At 45.0% G+C, this 23,214-nt stretch overlaps 1 protein-coding gene across 1 annotated transcript in view; it reads left to right on the forward strand.

Moving 5' to 3' along the window:
- Window positions 1–21,057, forward strand: part of TMEM260 (transmembrane protein 260) — a 169,557-nt gene extending 148,500 nt beyond the window's left edge. The window contains exons 6-16 of the mRNA XM_019551165.1: window positions 3,389–3,568; window positions 8,155–8,195; window positions 8,436–8,519; window positions 9,619–9,736; window positions 10,170–10,342; window positions 10,940–11,111; window positions 13,010–13,158; window positions 15,657–15,833; window positions 17,887–17,940; window positions 18,514–18,604; window positions 20,350–21,057. Of these exons, the coding sequence (XP_019406710.1) occupies window positions 3,389–3,568; window positions 8,155–8,195; window positions 8,436–8,519; window positions 9,619–9,736; window positions 10,170–10,342; window positions 10,940–11,111; window positions 13,010–13,158; window positions 15,657–15,833; window positions 17,887–17,940; window positions 18,514–18,604; window positions 20,350–20,622 (1,512 nt within the window). The 3' untranslated portion in view covers window positions 20,623–21,057. The remainder of the gene's footprint in view (window positions 1–3,388; window positions 3,569–8,154; window positions 8,196–8,435; window positions 8,520–9,618; window positions 9,737–10,169; window positions 10,343–10,939; window positions 11,112–13,009; window positions 13,159–15,656; window positions 15,834–17,886; window positions 17,941–18,513; window positions 18,605–20,349) is intronic.
- The last annotated feature ends 2,157 nt before the right edge of the window (window positions 21,058–23,214 follow it).

The following is a 23,214-nucleotide window of genomic DNA, read 5'->3' on the forward strand; positions in this document are numbered from 1 at the left end:
TGATGCTCTTTTTTATATTGATTTTGTAATGTATGCATAGTGATAATCTATGCTGAGAGGTTTTGATTGATAAGTTTAGACATCATAAAATTAGAATCCATTAGTCTGATCTCATTGGTATGGGCTGGTTTGTTTGTTTTTTAAAGGACTTGGAAAGTTTCAGTATCATGAGTATTGAAGAGCTGTCCATTTATTCAATAGACTTCTTGGGGCAGGGTGCCTGTGTTTTAACTGCCAAAAGAACACCTTGTGTACCACAATGAGGGTTACGGGAGTCCTCAGTTGGGTGCATCTATTGTACATGTGAAATTAATGCAACACAATGAACTGCTTCAGCTTTTAAGCCCAAGTAAACTGCTTCCGGGTGCAGCATCTATATGCGTGCTCAGGACAGCAGCAATTTAAACCAGGGCAGAGCAGGCCTGGGTTGGCAGTAGGTGGAGCAAACCCTTGGCTGGCTGGTCTGACTGGTTGCAATTTATGCCCCCGGTCACAATCTACACATGCATTTCAGCACAGTTAATTATTCTGCCATAAAGTAGTGCTGTCTCTGACAGTACTATGTTACAGCGAAGTTAATTAGTTTACTGTGCCTTAATACCAGTGTATGTGTAGACTGTGACACTTTACTGTGGAGCTAATTAGTCAGCTCCACAGTAAAGCATGTGCGTAGATGCATCCAGTGTATGGGAATGACAGCATCTTCCTCTAAACAAAAAAAATGTTAAAAAATGCTGGTGGCTGTTGTTCAGTAAAGAGTTAAGGGTAACAAGCAGTGTGGGCTCCACCTCGCAGCTTCTGGCCAGTGATGGCAGCAATATGCAAATCCAGATCCTTTGAAGCTACAAGATTTGTCTTCATATGGTTAATGGTGGTAGTGAACAAGAACCGCATCCCCGCTATGTGGACTCTCTGCAGCTTTGGAAACAATTAGCTGCCTAGGACGCATCACTTAAGTGCCTCCAAGTCATTCCTCTCCAAATATCCTCTTCGATGAGAGCTATGAGACTCTTTAGTCTGGAAAAGTGCAGCCTTAGAGGTGATCTGATGGCTGCTTATAAGTTTATCAGAGGTGACCGTCAGTATCTGGCAAAATGTTTGTTCACCAGAGCGCCCCGAGGGATGACAAGGTCGAACGGTCATAAACTTCTGCAAGACCATTTCAGGCTGGACATAAGGAAGAATTTCTTTACTGTCTGAGCCCCCAAGGTCTGGAACAGCCTGCCATCAGAGGTGGTTCAGGCACCTACATTGAAAGGCAGGACCTGCCTTTGATGAACCCATGCTGATTGCCCCCGAGCATGATCTCCCCTGCAGGCACCCCACATGCGCAAATACAGACTGGGGAATGATGGCTGGACTGCAATACTGCAGAGAAGGAACTGGGGTTGCAACGGACCAGAACCAAAATATGAACCAGCAGCATGCTCATTGCAAAACACACAGAAAAAGCCAACAGCATCTTAGGTTGGTTGCATTAACAGGAGTGTGACTTGCAAGTCAAGGGAAGTGATTCTTCTGCTCTGTTCAGCACTCACAAGGCCTCACCTGAAGTACTGCACCCAAGAAAGATGTGGACAAATTAGAACAAGTCTAGTGCAGTGTGATAAAAATTATTAGGAGGAGGATTATTGGAGGTGGTTCAAGCACCTACTCTGAACACCTTCAAGAGAAAATTGGATGTTTATCTTGCTGGGCTCCTATGACCCCAGCTGACTTCCTGCCCTTCGGGCTGGGGGTTGGACTCGATCTTCCGAGGTCCCTTCCAGCCCTAATGTCTATGAAATATCTGTCTGGCATTGGATGGCAAAGCTGTAAGATGCTGTGGAGTCTGGTCATCAGCACACTAACCTCATCATAGTGCATATCTCAAGGATGTCACAGACTTAGAAGAAATTAGCTTTCAGATGAAGAGGAGCTGGATCAAACTTGGCTTGAATCTAAGTAAAGCAAGCAAAAGACTGTCTTCTCTTTCCATCAAAGTCTCCAGTCCTCTGTGTGTCAAAGTGATGTGAGCTCACGGTTCTGTCATACTCATCGCTAAGTTTAAACAATTTAATAGCATCGTTGGTGCAAACCATTGTTTTCCTCACCTCCAGCTTGCAAGGAAAATGTGACTTCCTTCTTCGAGATCCAGCTGCAGATCAAACATTCATCACTTCCAGACTGGATTACTGTAGTTCATGGTCTCTGGCTGGGGCAAATGCAGTGCAAAAGACATCAGCTCCTGTAAATGTGCCTGCCCATTTTAATATGGTGTTAGATTATGGAGCACATTGCTATTGTGCCTTTGATCCCTTCATCAGCTACCAGTCTGTGCCCGCTGTTTGATGGGTCAGGCCTCAGTTGTGTCAAAGACCATTTGTTTAACCAGTCTGTGATCCGGTAGATAGGCTTTGCATCTTTTGGACAGTACTACTTATAAAGCCCCGGATGAGGCGAATATGATCTAAGTATATTTACGAGAAACAGTCCCTTTTAACCAGAGAAGAGGAGGAAGAGTGCTCCATGGATCCCAGTAGAAGGAATAGCATGCAGATGTAACATATTGCAGGAATACTTTTGATATTCCATAGTTGTGTGCTACAGAAAACCATGATAGGCTAGTTTCTCAACTTTAGTAAAACATCCTCCAAGATAACTGTTTCATTCTGGAGGGCCTTAAGCTACCAACCTTTAAGCCTATCTTTCTATTTGTGGAAACTGATTTTTGAAGATTGTCTTTTCAAGATAAACCCAAACACTAAAGGAAATAGCGTTGATTCATTGAGCTGCTAATGACAAACCGAGCATGAAATATTCTCAGGTAGGATTTGCAAAAGCACTTAAAGTTATAAACAGAAGTCCCTTTGAAAATCTTGCGTGCCTACCTTCTTTAGGCAGTCTTGAAAATCCCACTCCAAAAGTTATCCTAAGCAATTTAGCCAGTGTAATCATGATAAAGTAAATGGCAGAACCAACTCCTGATCATGGTGATGATGCAAGCAGCTATACTGGGGCAGCATTTTTTGCCAGATGGAATACTAGCCAACTCTTAATCACTGCAAAGTGGGTTATCTCAGCCTTGCAGTGCCTTAGCCATCTACGCATGTCATGACATGATTTAAATGTAAAAGATGCAATGAATATGATACTCATGAGTCCTAGCTAATATTATTTGCTTCACTTAAATTCCACCCTGCCATGCAAAGGAGATCAGTTTGATGCAGTTTCCTCGTAATCCACAAAATCGTAAGGTTTAACATAGCATTTTGTAGGGACTTACTATAAATTGAGAGATCAGCTCTACGTAAATATATTTGATGTTTTTCTTTATCTGTTCTTGAAGTTCCAGCGTGATTGAACTGAAATAAACATTGTTATACAATCTGACACATTTTTGGTGCAGGAATTGTCCCTAGGCCATTTGCTGAAGTTGGGTTTCTGCTTCTTGGCTGGTTTGCTGCCTTATCTCTATCTGCCTGTTTCATCCTACCTCAGTCGTGCACGATGGACCTGGGGAGACCAGACGACTTTCAAAGGATTTTTAACCCACTTTCTCAGAGAAGAATATGGGACGTTCAATCTGGTAAATGGGGTCACTTTCTAAACTAATACTAGTAGTTTTGAAATAATATGAAAATGAACGCTGTGTATTCATTAAGGTCAACATCCAGCAGGGACAGTGACTGAAGAAGTTGCCTTTTTTACGTACTAATCAGTGAAGTACAAATGCAGCGGGCTATTGCACCGAGAAATGAAAAATAAGAGGTTACAAAGTACGCTTTTAAATTATCCTCCTCCGAAGTGAAAGTCTTGGGCTTTTCTTTTTTGATTGCAAGCTTTGGCAAAGCGGAAGTGTGGAAATGTGTCAAGCTGTTGTCTTTGTTCAGAAGATGTGCTTGTCATGTTGTTCTTGGTATAAATATTCACTCAAATTGAAAGAGTTTTCTGGTTGCTGACCTCTTTCCCAGTCTGAAACATTTTGACTCCTGAAAATGTAGAGGGTGGCTTGTACTCATCAGAGGTTCAGGGGCTGGCCACTCTGCTCCCATTTTGACCTGTAGCAGCACGAATTGAGCAGTTGTTTAGCTTCCCTGCCCTGCCTGCCTTCCTCCGTCAGAAAAAGAGAGAAGTAGGAAATGCCACCCAGAGGCAGGGCAGGGGGAAGCTCATGGCATAGCTGGGAAGTCTGGTGTTCTGGACCCACAACCGGCTGTGTAGAAGAGGCTGTGTAAGCACTAACTATATCGCAGAGTTTTGATGCCAGCACAGTCGCACCTATAGCCCTTCATTGCATCCCGAGCAAAGAGTTTGCTCATTCCTGTTTGAAGCAGTTGATTTCCCAAATCTCCTGAAGAGGTAGGAAGATAGAAGCAGCTTTGAGGCTATTTTCGAGCTGTTCCACTGGCAACCATCTTCGGAAAATCAGTCCTTTTTAGGACACCCTAAAGTGGAGGCACGTCAGTTACCTGATCACTTCTGAAAATCTTGGCCTGAGATGCCCTTGCTCCTCCCTTCCCTCTCTCCCATCCATGTTGATTTAAAAAGGTGAATGGATAGGTCTGTAACCATTGCGGTAAACTCTGTGGCCTGGCAATGACTCTTCGTTGTTGACTTTGGGATTTACTCAAAATGTTATATTCCCTGATTCCCAGGAGGAAGGGCAGGAGCTTGCTAAGGTGAACACACCTGTAAGCCAAAGCTCTGTGTTCAGACTCCAGCAAAGCTAAAGGCTGGCCCCACCTGCACATAGAGAAGCTCTCTCTAAAACAGCAGCGTGTAGCCTGGATGTGGGAGTGAGAAATCCTTTCTTCAGCATGGTTATAGCTGGGCTTCACTCCACCCAGAAATAGGCCCAAGGGGCAAGATGCATCCCACCTACCATGCACGTGAAAGTGAGAAGCCCATGTTATGCTTGGACCCAGGGCGTCAGCTGCTCAGGATTTGAATCTCGCCAGAGGCAAGCAAAAAGGAAGGAATGTGTTTGAGGTCAGGGTTTAACTACCTGCAGGTGAGACCATAGTCAGGCTGTCACCCAGGTCTCCAGCATAAACAGGAGCACGTGCTGATCCAAGCAGATGCTACGAGCGTAGCCATTGTCAGTGACCGAGTGGGAATCAAGAGGCTCTTTCCTTGCAGTATCAGTGCAGATGCTCCTGGGAGCTTGACTGTCTTGTACTTTGACCTCTATCAGATGACCCACATAAAAGGGGTACTGAGTATACAACTGGACAGGAGGGTTGTTGGACTCAGAAATATCTCAGCTGATATCCAGGGATTTAAGGCTATCCCCATAGACCCAGTATATACAGTCAACGGGTAAAAGGCAAGGCTCTTTTCCACGGCAAAGAGACCAAAGATTGCTTCCCTATGCCTTTGCATTTCTTCCAGTATTAGGAGGAGCATCTGAAGGCAGCACCTATCATTTCTTTTTCTCACAAAATCATCCAGAAGCTCTGTAGATGCCGGACACTGTGGAAATCACCGAGACCTCTAAAGCGCCTTCCCAGTCATTAGGCTGTCCTATACTTAGGAGAAGGGAGATCCCAGGAGATAACCTGCTCCTGTACTAGACTGTCTGTCACTGGTAGATGACATCTCTTTCCCTTTGTGTTTGCTCTTCTTAATGACATATTTTTGTAATCATCCTCACGTTAGCAAGAAGAGTTTCTAGGATCTGCGCTCATGGAAGACATGACCCTGGAGGCTAATTTCATGAAGATGAATCCTCCAGAGAAATGTTTTACCTAAGTTTAACTTTTTTTTCCCCCCATACCTTTTAGAGCATCTTACTTGCTTCCCTTATACAATAGTACTCAGTGTCCAAAGGAAAGTGCCTGGTGCATGCTAGAAGAAAAAGGACCTGCTACAGTTGATTTTATTACCAGAACTAGCCACTTCAGGAATGTGTTTTCATCCCCCCTAAATGCATAGGGCTGAAAATGTGCGACTCTTCCACAACTGTGTGGATCCAGCTCTGTGCCCTCAATGAATATTCATTTCTGTATAACTTTGTTCTCTAGAGAGGAGCTTCACTCACTCAGCACATTCCACTTCATTATTCTGAGCCACCCAAGAAGAAACCTGCGATGCTACCGATTGATCATCCAGGAACATCTTTTATAGGTCACGAGAGGTTTGATTTCTTAGCCTTACCAGCAGCAGCCTTCAGCAGAAAGCTATTACAAGCAGAAGCACCAGAATAAACATTACTAATCATAAGGAAGAGGAGATTTTTTCCCCCCTGTTTGTGATTTATTTCTCCCACACTGTTTTTTTTGTTCTTGCTTCTCACTGTGGTGTGAATGTCTCTGATAGGGGCAGGATCTAGAAATGAGAATCTATTAAGTGGTAACTTTCCTTTGTGGAATTGATCTCTTCTTTACTGTGCTCCAGACTTAAATCCTCCTGACACCTCTACCACAGCCTCTTTCCTGATCCATGCATATGGTTAAAACAGCTAAATTAAAATATCCCCAGTAAAAATGAACTGTTCTTTGGTACTAGGACTTGCGTGCCTCTATAGATGGCTTTGCATTCAGGTGGCTTGAGGACAGGAGGAGTGTGAACAAGTGTAAACTGCTACAGGACTTTCAGGAAGAGCAGGGCAGTCTAAATATCTCAGATTGGTCGGAAGCGTAAGTCCTAGCAAAGAAATCCAGACTTCTCAATTTTGACTGATATTTTATTCTGTGAGCGACTCTGTGATGTGGGAACGCAACACCAGTCTGTCTCACACGCATCACCAGGGCAGTCTCCAAGCAAACGCTGGGTACCCATGCGTATTTGTCAGTGAATATTGTGTTAAACTGTATGGCATACTTGGAATAGGGAGAGAAAAATGTGTTGTAGTATTTGAAATGAAGAGCGCCCTCATGCTGCTAGCAACATATTGCATGATGTTATAACTGGGTTTTAAAATGAAACATAGGTCAAGGAGTCAGCGAGGTTCTTGGTCCAAGTGCCAAAAACACCCATAACCTCTTTTTGTAAAATGTTGGCATGCCAGAGGCAGACAGGAGAGGAGTCGCAAAGGGCCTGATCTTTGTTGTGGCAGCACAGCCCTGGCCCCTTTCCCACTGTCTGCTCCAAGGTGCATGCCGAGCAATACCTTTTTGTGCGCTCTGACACCTGTGCTGGAAATTGCCTATCCCTTACATAGGCTTTTGGGAAGTGATGCACGGTAAAATGTTGGCTATGGTTTTGTCTTTGACAAAAAAGTAACTTTGTTGCTGTCATGTGCGTTATAACTTATGATCTTGCATGTAGGCATGAGTGGATCTATGATTTTGAAAAGTGGGGGGGCAAATGGTGTGGCACATCATCACATGTAACAGAACACACATTTTTCTCCAGCTGAAGAGAAACTAGAAGCCCTACTAATATGATACAGAGCTAGCGCTATGTTATTCAGTTTAAGATCAAAGTCAAAAGCAAGCATAAGTATTGGAATATGCACTAATTTCCTTAACTGTATATAAAGTTAAAATAAAATAAAAACAACAAACTAGCCAAACCATAATCAAAGGATATTGTATTATTACTCCTGCAGTCATTATAGTTAAATTTGCATCGCTTACTCGGATTCATGCAACAAAATCTAGCCGTCTTGAGCATCTTGATAGTACCTCGAGTGCTTCACTGTTGATCCTTTCTACAGCTGAGATATTATTGCCACACCTGAGTTAATGTTTTTAGGCTGAGCTAAAAGAAGTCTTCAGGGCTGTGAAATAGGAGAGCGACATTACCAGCAATGGCTAACGGACAGCCAAATTGCAGAAGAAAGTATAGTTTGAATAGTGGAACATCTGTACCATTAAAAAAAAGAGAGAGGGTCATTATCACTTGTGGAGTGGAGAGAGAGTAAAAGGAATTGGGGAGATGATAATGAGCCACGGAGTCAGTGAATTCTCTTGGCGTTACATGAATGGAAATGTTGCTGCTCCTCCCAGGCAGTTGCCTTTGAAGTATGAGTGGAGCAAAAATCGAAGGGGGTGGAACCGCACCATTGCATCCTTTCCCCCTCTTCCCACCCCGGATCCTCCCCTGCCTGTAAGCACCAGCTGGGGCTCCTTTTTCCTGGGCACCGTGCCCCCGGAATAAAAAGACAAACAGCAAACAGACTGCTTTTTAAGTGCAAAGTTGCCTGACTCTGTCCTTTTTTGCATTTAGGCCAAATCTGAGACGGGATCCAGTATGCAAGAAATGCTGCTGTGAGTACAAACTTGAGCTCCCACCCATAGCTGTACGGTTCGGATGACCCCCCCCTCCCCCCCCCCCGGTGCTGCTGGGGCTGTTCAGGTCACAGCTTCTGTGGGGGACCTCTGGGACGTATGCAGGCAGCCACATTGACGTGCAGGTCTGGGCCCATCTTTGGCCTTTGGATGAAATGTGTTTTGTTTTGTGCGTGCAAACCATGATTTGGGGATGAAACGTACTTCATTTCTCCACAGCTTTCAACTGACGCACATGAAGGCAGAGCTGTCCTGGACTGTCCAGGCCCTGGCAGTTGTTGCATGTGTATGTGCAGCAATGCAGTAAGTCAGAGCAAAATATGCTGTAATGTTTTTTTATTTAGCAATGGACTGATGGCTTGAAGACGTGGCATAAAACCTTTTTAGTCACAGGGCACACTTTTCAGAAATGTGCAGTTGCTGTTTCTTAGGCCCCAGCCAGGCATTACCCTTGAGAGGTCATTGACCAATGAATCGAGTCTTAAAGAGTAACCTGACCTCAAGGGTAGGGGATTAATGGAGATGAAATAAAACAAGAAACCTGCCACAAAGTTGTTGCACAAAATATCTGTAATTAGCTTTGTGGCTGGTTTCCATCACGTCTTAAATTGAATGTGTGGCCGGTGGGGTCCACGCTGACTGACGGTCAGATAGTTGTCTGCATGATCAGGCAGGACTGCACTGGGCAGCCCTGGTGTGGTCCCAATCCTGTCAAAGGTCAGCTGATCAGGAGTGCTCTGGGGCTTGAGTCCTAGGGTCCTGATCTCCTGATCATTAGCTGATTGAGGGTACTTCAGGCCTGGAACCAGAAGGCATTCCTGATCTGTCAACCATCAGCTGATTGTTGGTCGACTCCAGGGATCATATAGGACTCAAACCAGCCCATGGGACAATCGGCTGATTGTCCAGCACCTTGCCAGGACAGTCCAGTATAATGTTCCCTGGCTTCCCCTACGTATGGCACGACTGGGATCTGATCCCAAAATCACATGTCCTGCTGTGCATGTGTGGAATAGCAAGAGTCACAATTGTTGGGATCATAGATTAAATCCCATCACACCTTCAAACAAAGGTCTGTCGGCAGCCTTAGAGACCAAATGTACTTTTCTTTTCCTGCCAACCCAGCGGGTTTTCTAGGTGATAAACTTAAAGGGCTAGATTTAAGTCCACAGGTTACATGCACGAGTGGACTTGGGTGACTAAATCTGCTTAGATGGCTAATAAGTGGAACCGAATCTGCCCCTAAATGTTTTATGTGTAGTTCTGCAATCCTTACATTTGGCTGTACCCTATGAAAATACAAAACTTGGATCTTTCTCTCTCTGGTTTTTCAAGTTTAATACAATTTCTTTTTTGTCTCCTTTTAATCATGTTCAGCAGCATGCTGTGTTGTTTCTTACAGGACTAAGCAGGAGAAGTCCTTGATGATATGGTTGTTTACTGGCATGCTCTGTATTTATTCGTTATTCTTTGCTTGGAGAGCCAATTTGGATATTAGAAAACCACTGTTTATGGGTGTGGTAAGTTTTATTTTAAAAATTGCTACAATCTGATCCTTTTAAGACGGTGCCTCTTTCATCCTGGCTTTGGCCATTCTCGCCTCTCTCGATTCCATCTGAGGACACAGGTTTTAGACCGTGCATAGAGCCCAGAATTATAAATACGAAGCGCATTTACTTATAAATACATGCAGTAGGAGTGCAGTGGTGCCTTGAAATGCATGCTTTTAAAGTGAGGTGTGACTCGTATTTTAAAAAAAATATAAAAATCCGTGTTTCCTCATCCTTAATTCCTCATCCTTAATCTCTGTCTGCCCTTAAACTGTTAGCTCCTCAGAGCAGAGACCGTCCTGTCCTGAAAGTCTAGAAAGCACCGAGGGCCCTGCCATAAACAAATACATATTTATGATCTGCCTGCCAGTTAGATCCATTTTCTGTGTACATTGTTCCTTAGGTAGAACGTTTTTGGATGCAAAGCAATGCAGCCGTTGCCGTGCTAGCAGGGCTGGGGCTGGCCTCGCTTATCTCTATTGGAAATACAGCGCTTGAGAACAGCCGTGTGCTGCAGTGTGTGGAGTGGCTTTCTGCTACTGCTCTTGTTACTTGTCAAATTTATGCCAATTACAGGTAACAAATACACCAGAAATGCTTATTGATGTCACCTTGCAGGCTTGTTGTAGAAGGCGGAGGATTCTGTTTAACCCCCTCCCCATGCTTCTCAAATTGGCAAGCCTCTTATACATCCAAAAGGCCAGTAATTTGGGGACAGAGCTATGGGGGACTTGTGATGTGAGTGAGGAGGGTGTAGTAAGGGGGTGAAAGTCCTAGGAGCTGGATTTTAAGGTTGAAGGTTATATCCTGAGACGAACTTGGAGGCAGTATTGCCTTGGGCCTCATCTACAACACATCAGAGACTTTCTGAAGTGTGGGTGTCATTCCCCTGTCCCCACCCCCTCCAATTTCAGTCTAGAGAAACACTTCCCTGTCTTGTGGCCCCAAGGCCTTTGAGCCCTTAACTGTAGCAGCCTGATTTCTTGGTCTGTCAAATGCAGAGAACAGCGTGTTCAATTTTGCATGGCATTTTGAGACATGTGGCTGAAAAGAACTGTATGAGGACCAGATGCTAGTTTCATTTATGACTTCGTATCAGATCAAATGGTTTTGGTAATCTAAATGTGTTGCTAAAAGTCTAAGGAATTTCTGTTTTGATCTTTTCCTGTTTAGCCTTTGTGACCAAAGCCGCAACGAGGTAGTTGAAAAGTTTGCAAGAAACCTTCTGTCCTCCATGCCACCTGACGCAATAGTCTTGCTCAGAGGAGACTTGCCAGGGAACTCCCTCCGTTACGTTCACTACTGCGAGGGAATGCGGCCTGATGTGACACTAGTGGATCAAGAGGTAGGTAAGCAAATAACTGTAAGAGGCCATCAGTAGCTTTACAGTAGGAACATTCAGTTATTCCCTTATTTATCACTTAAATATTTTTCATTCTTCTGATGGGTGATACTATTTTTAACATTTCTTTTATAACGGTCTCCTGCAGTTCAGGGCTTAATTGAAAATTCAGGGACTGAAGAGCCTGGGCGTGACTCGGAAAATGTGTTCAAAGCCTCGAGGCTCTCTTATTTTTTTTGAAAGGTTTTAGAGAGGAACCCACTGGGCATCAGCACTGGGTTTCACTTGTTTTTTATTACTGTTGGGCTCAGCTTAAAATGGAGCGTGTGCACCCACAAGATGGCATCACAGGCAGCTGGATTTCAGGGTTAAGGGTTATACCCCAACGTGAATCTGAAGATGTGAAAGAGAAGTGAAGAAAGAATGATACAGAGGATCTGTAAATCTGAAAAAAAGAAGAGTTCCCTCCTCACCCCTGTAAAATATGGAGAAAGCACTGGTATACTCTGTGCATGTGTCTGTGCAAGGAGTGAAGATACGTTTTCTGAAGAGAACGTGCTGGGCAGTGTGGGGGTATGGCAAGATGTCCGCTCTTAGTTCTGACCGTGCACTCTTGCCCAAGTTTCCTTATGGGCTGACCCTGTTTGTAGGGAATGACCTGGATGGGCTGGGTTGCTCTGACTGTTGTACCAATGCCTCTGAGTCTGACGCCTTGCTTAGTGAGACTTCCTGAGACGGCAAGCCTTCAAAGCATCCTTGGCAATTTCTACTCTTGCAGAAGGGCTCTGGGATGGGGACCTTAATTGCAGCCTTGCAGTGTGCTGCAGAGGTCTGTTTGTTGTGCAAGACTGGTTCCTCCTTCCCTCTTCCCTTGTTCCAAGACCATCTTGACTGCAGTGAGATGTTACCTCTCTACATGCACCCTCCTCTTCTTGCTACCCTCCTCCCTCCCAATTTTTGGGGAGGAGCACTGCCTACAGGTCATCTTGCTTTTCCTGAAAGAAGAGGGAATGCCTAACCAGAAGCAACCCAGGGGCTGCCAGTGCAAGGAGGGGCATTGGCCAGTTGTCTGGCTTCCATCCCCTCTTAGCTGCATGCACAACAGAGATAAGAGGCAGGAAGGGCTGCCTGAACCCTGACTACAGGAGTATTGGGTAAAACTACTTGGATGAGGCAGAGCTCCAGAAGTTAGTGAATTGCATCTCCTACAGCTGCTCAGCAAAGGAAGAAGTCCAGGGATGGAAAGACACCTGGAAGATGCTAAAAGAAGGGACGTGCATCCCATCCATTTGCAAAAGGCTTGGAGGAAGCTGGTCACAAGCCTCCATGCCAGCCTCAAACTTGGACCGAAGTAATGGGGCCTGGCACTGTCTCCTAAGGATTTTTGCTATAGTGAAGCTCTTCCCCTGCTTTTGGTGTATTTTTGCAATACCTTGGATAGGGCTTTTCCTGTTCTTAGTTGCAGTTTTTATATAAAACAGAGAACTGCTTTTCTGATTCCTCTTCTATTTATATTTGTGTTGTTTTGCACACCTGGTTTTGTTCACCCGGTAGACTTAAAAACAGGGAAGAATTATTAAATATGGGAAAGATCTCTTATTTCATTTTGTCACAAGTGAGTGAGGGCGTTGAAAGCATATTTAAAATAAAGCTGTATAGCAAACTTTTGCGATCCTATTGCAAAACTAAAGCACATTGCCTAGCATGCATCTAAACCTTGTGTGCCATTTCCAATCTATAGATACATCTGCATTTGTAGGGACTCTTTTCCTTAAATCCAGCCTAATTTTTAAAATCAGTGCAAATCTGCAGATTACGCCTTTCCTTTCTTTTGTGCATCGCAATATTTTGTTTTAAAGTTTTTAAACAGCTTGTTTTATTTATAATTTTTTTTATGGTAGATGATGACTTATGAGTGGTATCTGCCCAAGGTAGCTAAGCATTTACCTGGCATCTCCTTTCCTGGAAGCCGGTGGAATCCTGTGGAAGGAACATTACCTGATGGAACACGCACGTTTAATCTCCATCATTTTCTCAAAGTAAATAAACAGTAAGCATTTCTTTCATATGTAATAGCTTTCCTAAAATCTTTAAGCTTTTTTGTAAAAAATTGTTTATGTAGCAGCTGGTACTGCATCCAAAAGACCAATTTTCTACACCGACTTCCTCGCCAGCGGTGAGATTATTTTTGCAATTAAATTGAATATCTATGCAGAAGTAACACCATCCAGATGCAAACGTTGTTTGGTACCCCCCCCCCCAGTGTAAGGAAAAAAAAACGTGATTCACAAAGAACAGCGACATGATGTTGGCGCAGTTCATTAAATAAAGAAATAAAACAAAGTTCCTATGTACTTGAAATTGTTGCAGGTGGAAAACTAACCATTGTAGTTTCCCCTTCGTGAACACTGTGGCCACCTGATTAGCATAGAATGAATGTGTTTCAGGAATAATCATCGTACAAAAATAGCTTAGGAAGAGTGGAGAAAGGATTAGATACTCACATGAATAAGAATAGCATCTGCATTTAGATGAGCCAGGCTGAATGTCTTAGGGTTTTCAGGCATTGAGATGGTTGCCAAGAATGGTCAGGAAAAAATGTGCTTCTGGACCATGGCATGCTAGTACCCAACTGGCCAAGTGCACAGGAGAGCATTCTTGTTATGTTTCAAAATACCCAAAATTTAGCCATCCAGGAGGTGCTGTACAGGCTGGAACCATGGGGCATTTGTTGGTGTGCTCTGGGAGGTGAGAGCTGCTCCAATCGAAGTACCTGGAGCATCATGTGTATCAGCGTCCTCCCACTGAAAAATGGTGGCGGGGATGCTTTAATTAAAGCTCATTGAACAAACTTTAGTTAAAGTGCCCCCACCGCCATTTTTCAGCAGATGAACACTAATACATGTGATGTTGGAGTCTGCTGGAGCAGAGCGGTAATTACCACACTCCAGCAGACTCGATTGATCGAGTCTGCTCTGGCGCATTGTAATTACAGCGTATCAGAGCAGACTCTCTGCATGTGTATAGGTGCCCATCAGCTCCAGCATCACTGTTGTGCAGATTAACCCAGAGAAATTGAAAATGAGATGGTCTTGTCAGCAAGCCCCATTGTAACTCTGGGCCTCCAGTGTATAGGTGATGGTGAAATACCCATGCGATTGTTGTCCCAGGTTGCACAGTGTAGCGCTGAGTGTACGACCACTGTCTCCTTGTTTCAGTGTTCAATGGCTGAGACAAGGAGATGTAGTGGCCTGGTCACAGGGCTGGGAACAAGGAACTCTTTGAGTTGCCATCCCAGCTCTGACAGCAGTTACATTTGTGATCGTGAGCACATTGTTTAACTGCTAACATATAATGAGAGCTCCTGTACTGCTCCTCCCTGTTAATGGATAGGCATACTGAGCCATTAATCTTAAATCTTCATTAAAGATTTTTGTCTGGTAGTACTCCTTTTTTTTAAAATTTCAAAGTGTGTTTTAACATTGGTCTGCTGTTTTTGATGGGTTTGGCTCTGTTGGCAGAGGTTAGGGATTGCAGGGTGATAGGAAGGACTTGGGGGACCAGTGGGAATGGGAAGAGTGGACTCTGGGCCCACAACACTGGCAGCAAAATGGGGATAAGGTAGACTTTGCCTCTGCTTTGGCCCGGCCCCTTCTTCACAGTGTTTGCTGATGTTGAGTCAGTCTCCCTCCTCCTGTACCCAACAGTGAGAGTTGTGGGGGCGGACACGCTCCATATTGTTCCTGCATCGCCTCTACCTTTCCTCTGCAGAGAGGTAGTTAGTCGTGTTAGTCTGAAGGCAGGCAGAAGGCAGAGTAGAGATGCACCTTATTAAGCAGTTGAGATGGATATGGAGTGCAGACTTCCATGAACTCCCTTCCTCTACCTTTCCTCGCCAGCCTCTCCCACAGGTCAGGCAGAGAGCAGATGGGCTGAGCTACCCTCCGCAGCATACTGGGAGTCCATGCTTGCCCAGCTCTTCACCAGTGCCTTCCTGCCTGACCCCAGCGTACTGGGGCATACTGAATACCAGGAGGGAGGCAGGAGTCCTACTTCTCCCCCAAGAAACTGGAAATCTCCCTCTTCCTTACCATAAAGCAGAGAATCAAAACACCACTTCCCCCCCATCACTTACACGGGTGAGCTTGTTTGAAGAACCTCACAGAAAGACCCCTTCTCCCACTTGATCAGGCAAGGGGACCCCATCACACATCCCCAAAGTCTGCTCAGGGAGTTGCTTGCCACTGCTGCTGCCATTAGAAACCTCTTCACAAGCTGCCTTTCACAGCTACCGCAGGTATGAACAGCTGCCAGGCAGGGGAGCCATTATCTCCTAAGACAAGTAACAGTTGTCATCCCCCTCCACCCCCCTTATTAGTTTCAAGTAACACATGTTCCTTGAACTCCATTTTCATTTCTTCCTCTTTAATTTTCTTCCTCTGGTCTTATCCAAAGAGGTATGGCACACGTGGTCTTTCTCCTCCCCTAGTGTGACTGCCAGCGAAGGTCTGTCGCATGGCTAATGCTTGCTCTCTCTGACTACCATAGGAAGAAAGTGTTCGTCTGTATAGGGCTTCATGAGGGGGACTCGACCTGGAAAAAAGGCTATTCGCTTTGGCCGTGGGGAGTCTGTGACAAATTGGTTTCTACAAAAACTGTTTTTAACCCAGTAGAGTGGATTAATCTTACAAGGAGCATCTATAACTGGACTGAAGATTATGGAAGGTATGATGCCCAGCTGCTACCTGTCAGGTTTGTCTTCATTAGGTTCGTAAATCATGAAGAACTCCACTGGGAGTTTCCCCACCCCCCTTATTAATTGTTCTTCTGCCACCAGCATACCCGATGGAGGAGCTGTGTGTGCAGTGCGAATGCATGTAGCTGTTTGCTTCCGGAGAGCCAGGCTCAAAAAGTGCAGAGGTCACGAGTGCAAACTGGCTTAGCAAAGTCATCCTAGTCTTTCTCTACCATAGAATCAGTGCGGTTTGGCACTGCTCACTATCATCAATAGTGTTTCTTCGTGAGGCTCGCACTTGGGGTCACAGGAATGATTAGGGCTAGTGAGCAGGGCTGTGTGAAATTTCGCTGGATGTTTCATTTTGAAGCCGTTCCTATGCGTTTTGAGCTTAAAACAGCAAATTCGGAATGAAACAAAAAGCTTTGAAATGGCTTAGAAATGAAATGAGGGTGCTTTGAAATGTTTCCAAGTTTTGAAGCCGGGCTTACTTGGCTTCAGCATTGGTGCCAGGTGGCAGCGGCAGGCTCCTCTCATCCAGTGTGCAGATCCGGGGGCCTGCACCCCTAGGAGGAGTCTGGCAAAGCCCCGCAGCCCTCCTGGGGGTGTGAGCCCCAGATCTGTGCACCAGATGACAGGAGGCTGCCACTGCGTCCTGGGGCCAGCAGCAGCAGCAATCTGCTGGGCGTGGTGTGCACCCAGCACCAGTCCCAGGCGACAGCGGCAACCTCCTTTCATCCCACACACAGATCCGGGGGCCCGAACCCCCAGCAGGAGTCGGTCACAGCCCTGCAGCCCTCCCAGGGATGCGGGTCCCCAGATCTGCACATCAGATGAGGTTGCCGCTGCCAGCGAGTGTCATGAGTTTTGCTTTGAACAGTTTGTGGTGCAGTTTCCCAGAAACCTCTGCAGGTGTCTCGTTGAAACTTGGCAGGCTTCATGCCCCCAGAAGGGGTACCTTCCCTGCAATTTTCATCTGAATCAGGGAAGAAATAACAAAGTTTTTGGTATTTTCATGATTCCCCATTCTAGCCTTTGGAAGAAACGTTGAAACAGCAAAACAGTTTCAATGAATTGAAACAGAACAGGGCTTTGTAACGCAACAAAATGATGGAATGAAACACTGTCCCTTCGAAGCAGCAAAACGGAAGTCAAAACGAAACGGTGCTGTTTCGCACAGCCCTACTGGCAAGGTCTTTCCGACCTGGACATTTGTTGGCGCTTTAAGCCGGAGTTGAGGGGCACTGACAGAGCTGTGTAGAGATTCATACAAAGCAGTTTTTATAATTTTTCCAGATATTGCCATGAGCACTGAAGCTGTGATTCAGCAAAACATATTAGCATATGCACTAAGGCTACCCCTGTTCTGTGGACCACTAAAACACTTGCCCAAATGCCAGTGAGGTCCATGAGATTTAAGAAAGATGCTGTAGTCCCTTGCTCAATCACAGTGCACTTAAGTGGTCCCTTAAGTGCGTTGCTGAATCTCAAGCTGCCTTCTCCAGCCTTTAAACAACATAGTTGGATTTTTAAATATTTCCGTGGGCTTTTAAAAGGAGGTGTGATCCTACATCCAAAAAAAAGATACGAGCGCTACTTTTTTCAGAGCTGTGGTGCTAAAGTACAATTTGTACAATAGTTTGACCTCCTGGGGTTAAAGACCAGGGGCTTAGCTCTAAAACATGGTCTCTGTGCGCCGCCCCCCCCCCCTTTACATGGGTCAAAGAGCGTTAAGGCCAAATCAGTCAACTCCAGAAGGCCTATGAACAGAGCTCTGAAGGGTGCTTCTCTTCGGAGGAGACTCTGCTGTGAGACATGTAGAAAAGTAGAGAGAGAAAACAAGTTATGAAGGAGCAGATTCCTCCTGATTTCTTTGCTGCCTGTCCCCTGAAGTCTCTTAGTAGTTTCTTCTGTCCTGGTGGCTTATACCCTTTGCAGGTTGGATTAGATGGTTGTGCAGATGGCAAAATGGCTGTGTGACTACCAAGGGTGGATTCAGTACAGTAGATCAGACGACTTAATTTTATTTTTGTTCCCTTTTAGATTTGATCCGTCTTCATGGGAAGCTGTTGCTAATGAGGAGATGTGGCAAGCCAGGTGAGGTTCCTTCCTTTCCTCTGCAGCTTGCAGTTAGTGATGCCAAATTGCTGGCATGGAAATTCATGTCATGGTAGTCAGCATAATCGTAGCGTATAGCTATGCAGAGCCGCATTTCTACTACTCTATTATTTTTCTGTACTTAAAACATTGAGTGAAAGCCATGGAGCTGGTATTTCCTGAGGAGTGCCTTGCACCAATCGAGTGGTGCCTTGAGTCTAAAAAAGTTGAGAACCACTGGGCTTGAGGAAGGCTTGCTGGCAAGGGCATTGCTCTGCGTCATCCGGACTGTCCCTAACATCAATGCAGTTCAATCTGAATAAATTCCTTTGATCAGATCCTGCAGAAATACACTATTTTTTCTTTCACTAGTAGAATTTGCTGGGAATGTGTTGAGGAAGGAGGAGGAAGGTTTGGCTACAGCATAAGAAAGCAGTTCGATATAAAAAAGGTTCTGCGGTAACCATGGGCTTTCTGTAGTGTTAAAGAGTTCTCTAAGACTCTGATGTGGCCTTGTTCTGGTTAAAAAAAATATCTTATGCTAGTGATAATGAATTTTATATTGTGTTCCAGGATGAAGACAGCCTTCTTCATCTTTGACCTTGCAGAAGCAGCTAGTGTGTCTGCAGATATAAAGTCACAACTTTATACATTTGCCTATGAAGTAAATGATTTTTGTTACCTTTTTTCCTTTTTATTTTTTGTAAATGTTGAGCTCTCTCTAGTGTTTTGACATCATAACAGTGCCCTTGGCACTTGCACATACCTTGCTAAGATAACTGCTGTATGTGTTTCTCCTTGTTCTTCCAGATTATATCCATGGCAATTATGAAAGGGGGCTGCTAAGGAGTTGTATTCATTCCCATCTCCCCCTTTTATTTGCTTCCCACAGCAATCAGAGTGATCTGCGTAGATAATCACTTGGTAAAGACAGGCAATTCCAGCCGCTGGCCAGTCAGTACCTTGTTCTCTAGAATTATGTTGTCTGTGCTTGGCTCCTAAACATGTGCTAGTAGAGCAGTCATCCTGAGGTTTGCTGCGTAGGCTTGTCTCCCATATCAGTGTGTAGCCACGCCAAGCCAAGCCAGCGGACCAGCAAATATAACTTTCTAAATTATTCTTTCCAGAAATGATTTGCGCTACACTTCTCTCTCTCGCTCTCGCAATCTGCAGTCTCTAATTCGCATCTTTTTGGTAGCCAGGATCTGAAGGGTGGGTCTGTACTAATTTAGTGGCACTCCTGACAAGGGTCAGTAAGAAGCACAGCCCTGCTCCTGATCCCCACACAGCAAACCTACAAATGAAGCCAGCCCGAGGATGCCCTCAGCCACTGCTTTTGAGATCTCTGTCTCCAGCTTGCTTGAGAGCAGCAATGCTTCATTTCTGGGATGGGAGTAGATTTGGAGCCAGTGAGGTAATGAAGGGGGAGCAAGTGCAGCATGAACCCCAGGTATCAACTTAGGGAGCGCATACAAATAGCAGCCACAACCAGGAGCCCAGATGCTGCTGCTGCTGTTTCCCTGTGCACCACTGCTACATGGGGTGTAGAACTATTCAGCTATGCCTCTGGTTGGGTAACGCTGTTTGGCATGACTGAGGAGTGCCGTGGAAATAGCATAGACCCAGGGTAGACATACCACGAGTGGTAATTGTGCCACTGTATGTCATTCTGTGATAGAGAGAGAGAAATGTTCATAAACTAAAGGGAAGGCAGGGTAGACTTGCACCTTATGCACTAACTAAATCAAAGATGTAGAGCCTTTGCTCACCTCATAAATGATGAATCTGATGAAGCGAGCTTGGGCTCATGAAAGCTTTTGCTATACATCCCTGATTTAGTTAGTCTATATAAGGTGCAAATCTACCTTGCCTTCTGCTTGACTTCAAACTAACACTGGCTAACGCTGCTAACCAACTCTCCCTGCTCCTAAACTAGGTTAAGACAATTACTAGTTTCCTCCTTTGTACATGTAAGTGTTGCAGCCCCCACTTCAGCTGTGTTCTCAAGTATGCATGTGGTTAAATCCCCAGCGAAGTTGAACTGCTTTCCTGACCTTATGAACAATTGAGTAGATATCTTCCTTATAAGCTAAAGGTTAAATCTTTCATAACCTAGCACTTCTCTCAGGATAATGTGTAAAGTTGTAGTCTGAGGGTATCTCCATCATCTGCAACTGTCATAAAAAAAGAATTAGTCAAATTTTAGTAGCTTGAGATACTTTTGCTACTTAGTGAAATTTCAACTCGCACTCTGTGCATGGCTCCATAAACCTTAGACCAAATTATAAGCAAAACAAGGTCCATTCTAGATTTTGGCCATCATAATAGTGTCCATCTTTTGTAAATGTGTGCTTTTGCAGTGCCATAAAAAAACCCAAAGGAAACTGTTCTCCTCTTTCCTTTCTACAGCTCTACAAGGAAATTGTCAACTCGCATAAAAAGCATCCAGTCAATTGGCATAAAAACTATGCAATCGCTTGCGAAAGGATGTTGCGTCTGCATCAAACAGATGTTGACCCTGAAGAGTTGCTCTCTGAAACTGTGAAACATTTCCTCCTCTATACAGAGAAAACAGAGGATGATCCCCAGCGGGTGGACATTTTGCAGGCTGTAAAACACTTGAAGAAAGAGCTACATGGGCTGAGGAAAAGGAAAAAAGATGTGAAGCGCCAAGCTGGATAGAACCCATTTGACTCTCCAAGTCTGAAATGCTAGCACAGTTGAGATTGGGAGTTAAAAATGAAATCTGTTCTTAACAACATGATAACAGTTCTTTAAAAGACACGGAATTAGCAGCAGTGGGAATCAAGTGATTGTCTCAATCAGTGGTTCTCTCCTTTTTCAGTCGGGGCACCCCTCCACAGCTCTTTTGAATGTGGTGGCTTGCATGGTTGAGAACCACTGTTCGTATGGTCTTGGCTTACCTCAGTGGTTCTCAACTGTGCACCACTGCCCCGGGTAAAACTATCCTGCCTGCCTGGTATGCAGCCAGACTTGGAAAGTCTGGAGCACGTGTACTCTTTCTTGCTTCAATAAGATTCTCTGATAACCCTAATGTAGACTGGAGAGCCGGCTCATGCTGCAGCCCTTCGCAGTCCAACTCTACACAGTGTCTTCTAGAAAGAGGCGCACAGGACGGGTGGAACTGTCCTACCTGTTTCTGGGAGGCGTGTGAGTAGGGCAGACCAAGTAGGGCTACTGCAGAAGCTGGACCTTCTTCCTGATTTAGGGTTAATGGCGAACCCTGATGCAAGAGGAGCATGAGTATGCCACAGCCCTGTGTGCAAAGCAGCTTCATCTGGCCCCTACGGCAGTGCCTGCATCCCCTGAGTGGATTTCACAGCACCCCACTTGAGAACCACGGGTCTAGATAGAAGCGTAACATTGCCCATTTGTGGTTGCCAAATGTACAATTCTGGTGTCCAGAACTATTTTGTGTAAGGGGGAAAACGCATTATAAGAATAAATACTGTTGTTTAAAAAAAAAAAACCGTTGAGCATGAAATGAGAAAAGTTCAAGATCCTAAGGTAAGGAAGGAAGGAGAGCAGTAGAATAAAGATACTGGGCTTTAGAAAAGCAGACTTTGGCAAACTCAGGAATTAGTGGGCAGGATCCCCTGGGAGGTAAATCTGTGGGGAAAGCTGACTGACTGTACTTTTAAGGAGGCTCTTCAGAGAACAGGAACAAACTATCTTGATGAGACAAGAATGGGAAGTGCACCAGGAGAGCAACCTGGCTAAACGGCGATCTCTTTGAATCGAAACTGAAAAAGGAGTATTCCAAAAAATGGAAACTTGGTCCTAGTATTAAGGAAGAGTATAAGATCATTGCATGGGCATCCAGAGAGATGCATGGGCATGCAGAGAGAAAATTAGGAAGGGCAAGGCACAATTTGAGATCCAACTGGCAAGAGACATAAAAGGCAATAAAAAGAGATTCTACAAGTATGTCCAGAGTAAGAGGAAGACCAAAGAAATGGGTTCCTTATGGAGTGCAAAAGGCGATATACTGTTTTTGATTCTAAGATGAGGTTCCGCCTGTTTAACATGGGTGGGGTGGGGACGGACCTCTTATCTTAAAATCCAGTATGAGGGCAGTGGGGTGGGGGGGCAGGTGGCTGCTGTAGCTCGGGCTCTGGCCTCTATCTGGGATTGGGACCATAGCCATAGCATGGCCCCAGCCTGGCCTCATAGCGGTGGAGCTCAACATGCACAGCTGCTATGGGGGATGGGCTGGGGTTATGCTCACTGCCCTGGGCTTCAATGGGAACAGAGCCTGCCAGCATGGAGCAAGAATAAGGGAGGGAGGAAGTGGGGAGCTGTGGCTGGAGGGGGAGAAGAGAGGGCCCAAAGCTCGGAGGGGGGGGGTCGGGTAGGGGCCCAGAAGTGGTAGGGAGTCAGGCACAAGCAGGGGGCCAGCAGCTTGACCTCCCCATACCACCTGCCCCCTAACTACTTGCCCCCCTGCAGCAGTGGGTGGGGATGAATTAAAAATGAACCTCCAATAATTAGATTCTATACATGGGAAATTATAACAAACTTAGATATTTTTCATATATAGAGCCAAATTATTGGGGGGGGCGCATCTTAAATTCAGGGTTGCTTTAAATTCAAGTAAATGCAGTAGTTATGGATGATGCAGAGAAGACTAAAGTATTTAATGCCTTTTTTACTCCTCACAAATTGGGAGCAGCTACCAATGACAAGCACTGGTGGCAGCAAAGATAGGGAAGGAGTTAAATAGCCTAGAGTTATGGCAGAACAGGTAAGGGGTTACTTAGAGAAGCTAGATGCTTTCAGATTAGCCAGTTTGGACAGAATGCACCCTAAGGTCCTGAGGGAAATAGCTGAGGTAATTTCAGAGCCATTTGCCATCCCCTTTGAGAACTCATGGAGGTCAGGTGAGGTCCCAGGCAATTAGAAAATGTCAAACTGCCTCTCTCAAAGGAAGAAGCAGGATCCAGGGAACTACAGATGAGTGGGTCTGATCTCAATACCTGTAAAGATAAAGGAGAAGCACCTGGAGGAGAACAAGGTGGTCAGGAACAGTCAGCATTGATTCACCAAGAGTAAGTCATGCCTGACCCACCTGATTTCTTTTTATGATAACATGACAGGCTCTAGATGTATGAAACACATTGGATGTGATCTACTTTGACCGTAGCAAGGCTTTTGACACTATTTCCCATGACATTCTCAACAATGTCAAGCCAAGGAAATCTAAACAAGACAAAAATGGACCCTGCTTTCCTATGATTTATCCCCCATTTATAA

Source organism: Crocodylus porosus, unplaced genomic scaffold, assembly GCF_001723895.1.
Source record: "Crocodylus porosus isolate Cpor-Errol unplaced genomic scaffold, CroPor_comp1, whole genome shotgun sequence".
Lineage (NCBI taxonomy): Eukaryota > Metazoa > Chordata > Crocodylia > Crocodylidae > Crocodylus > Crocodylus porosus.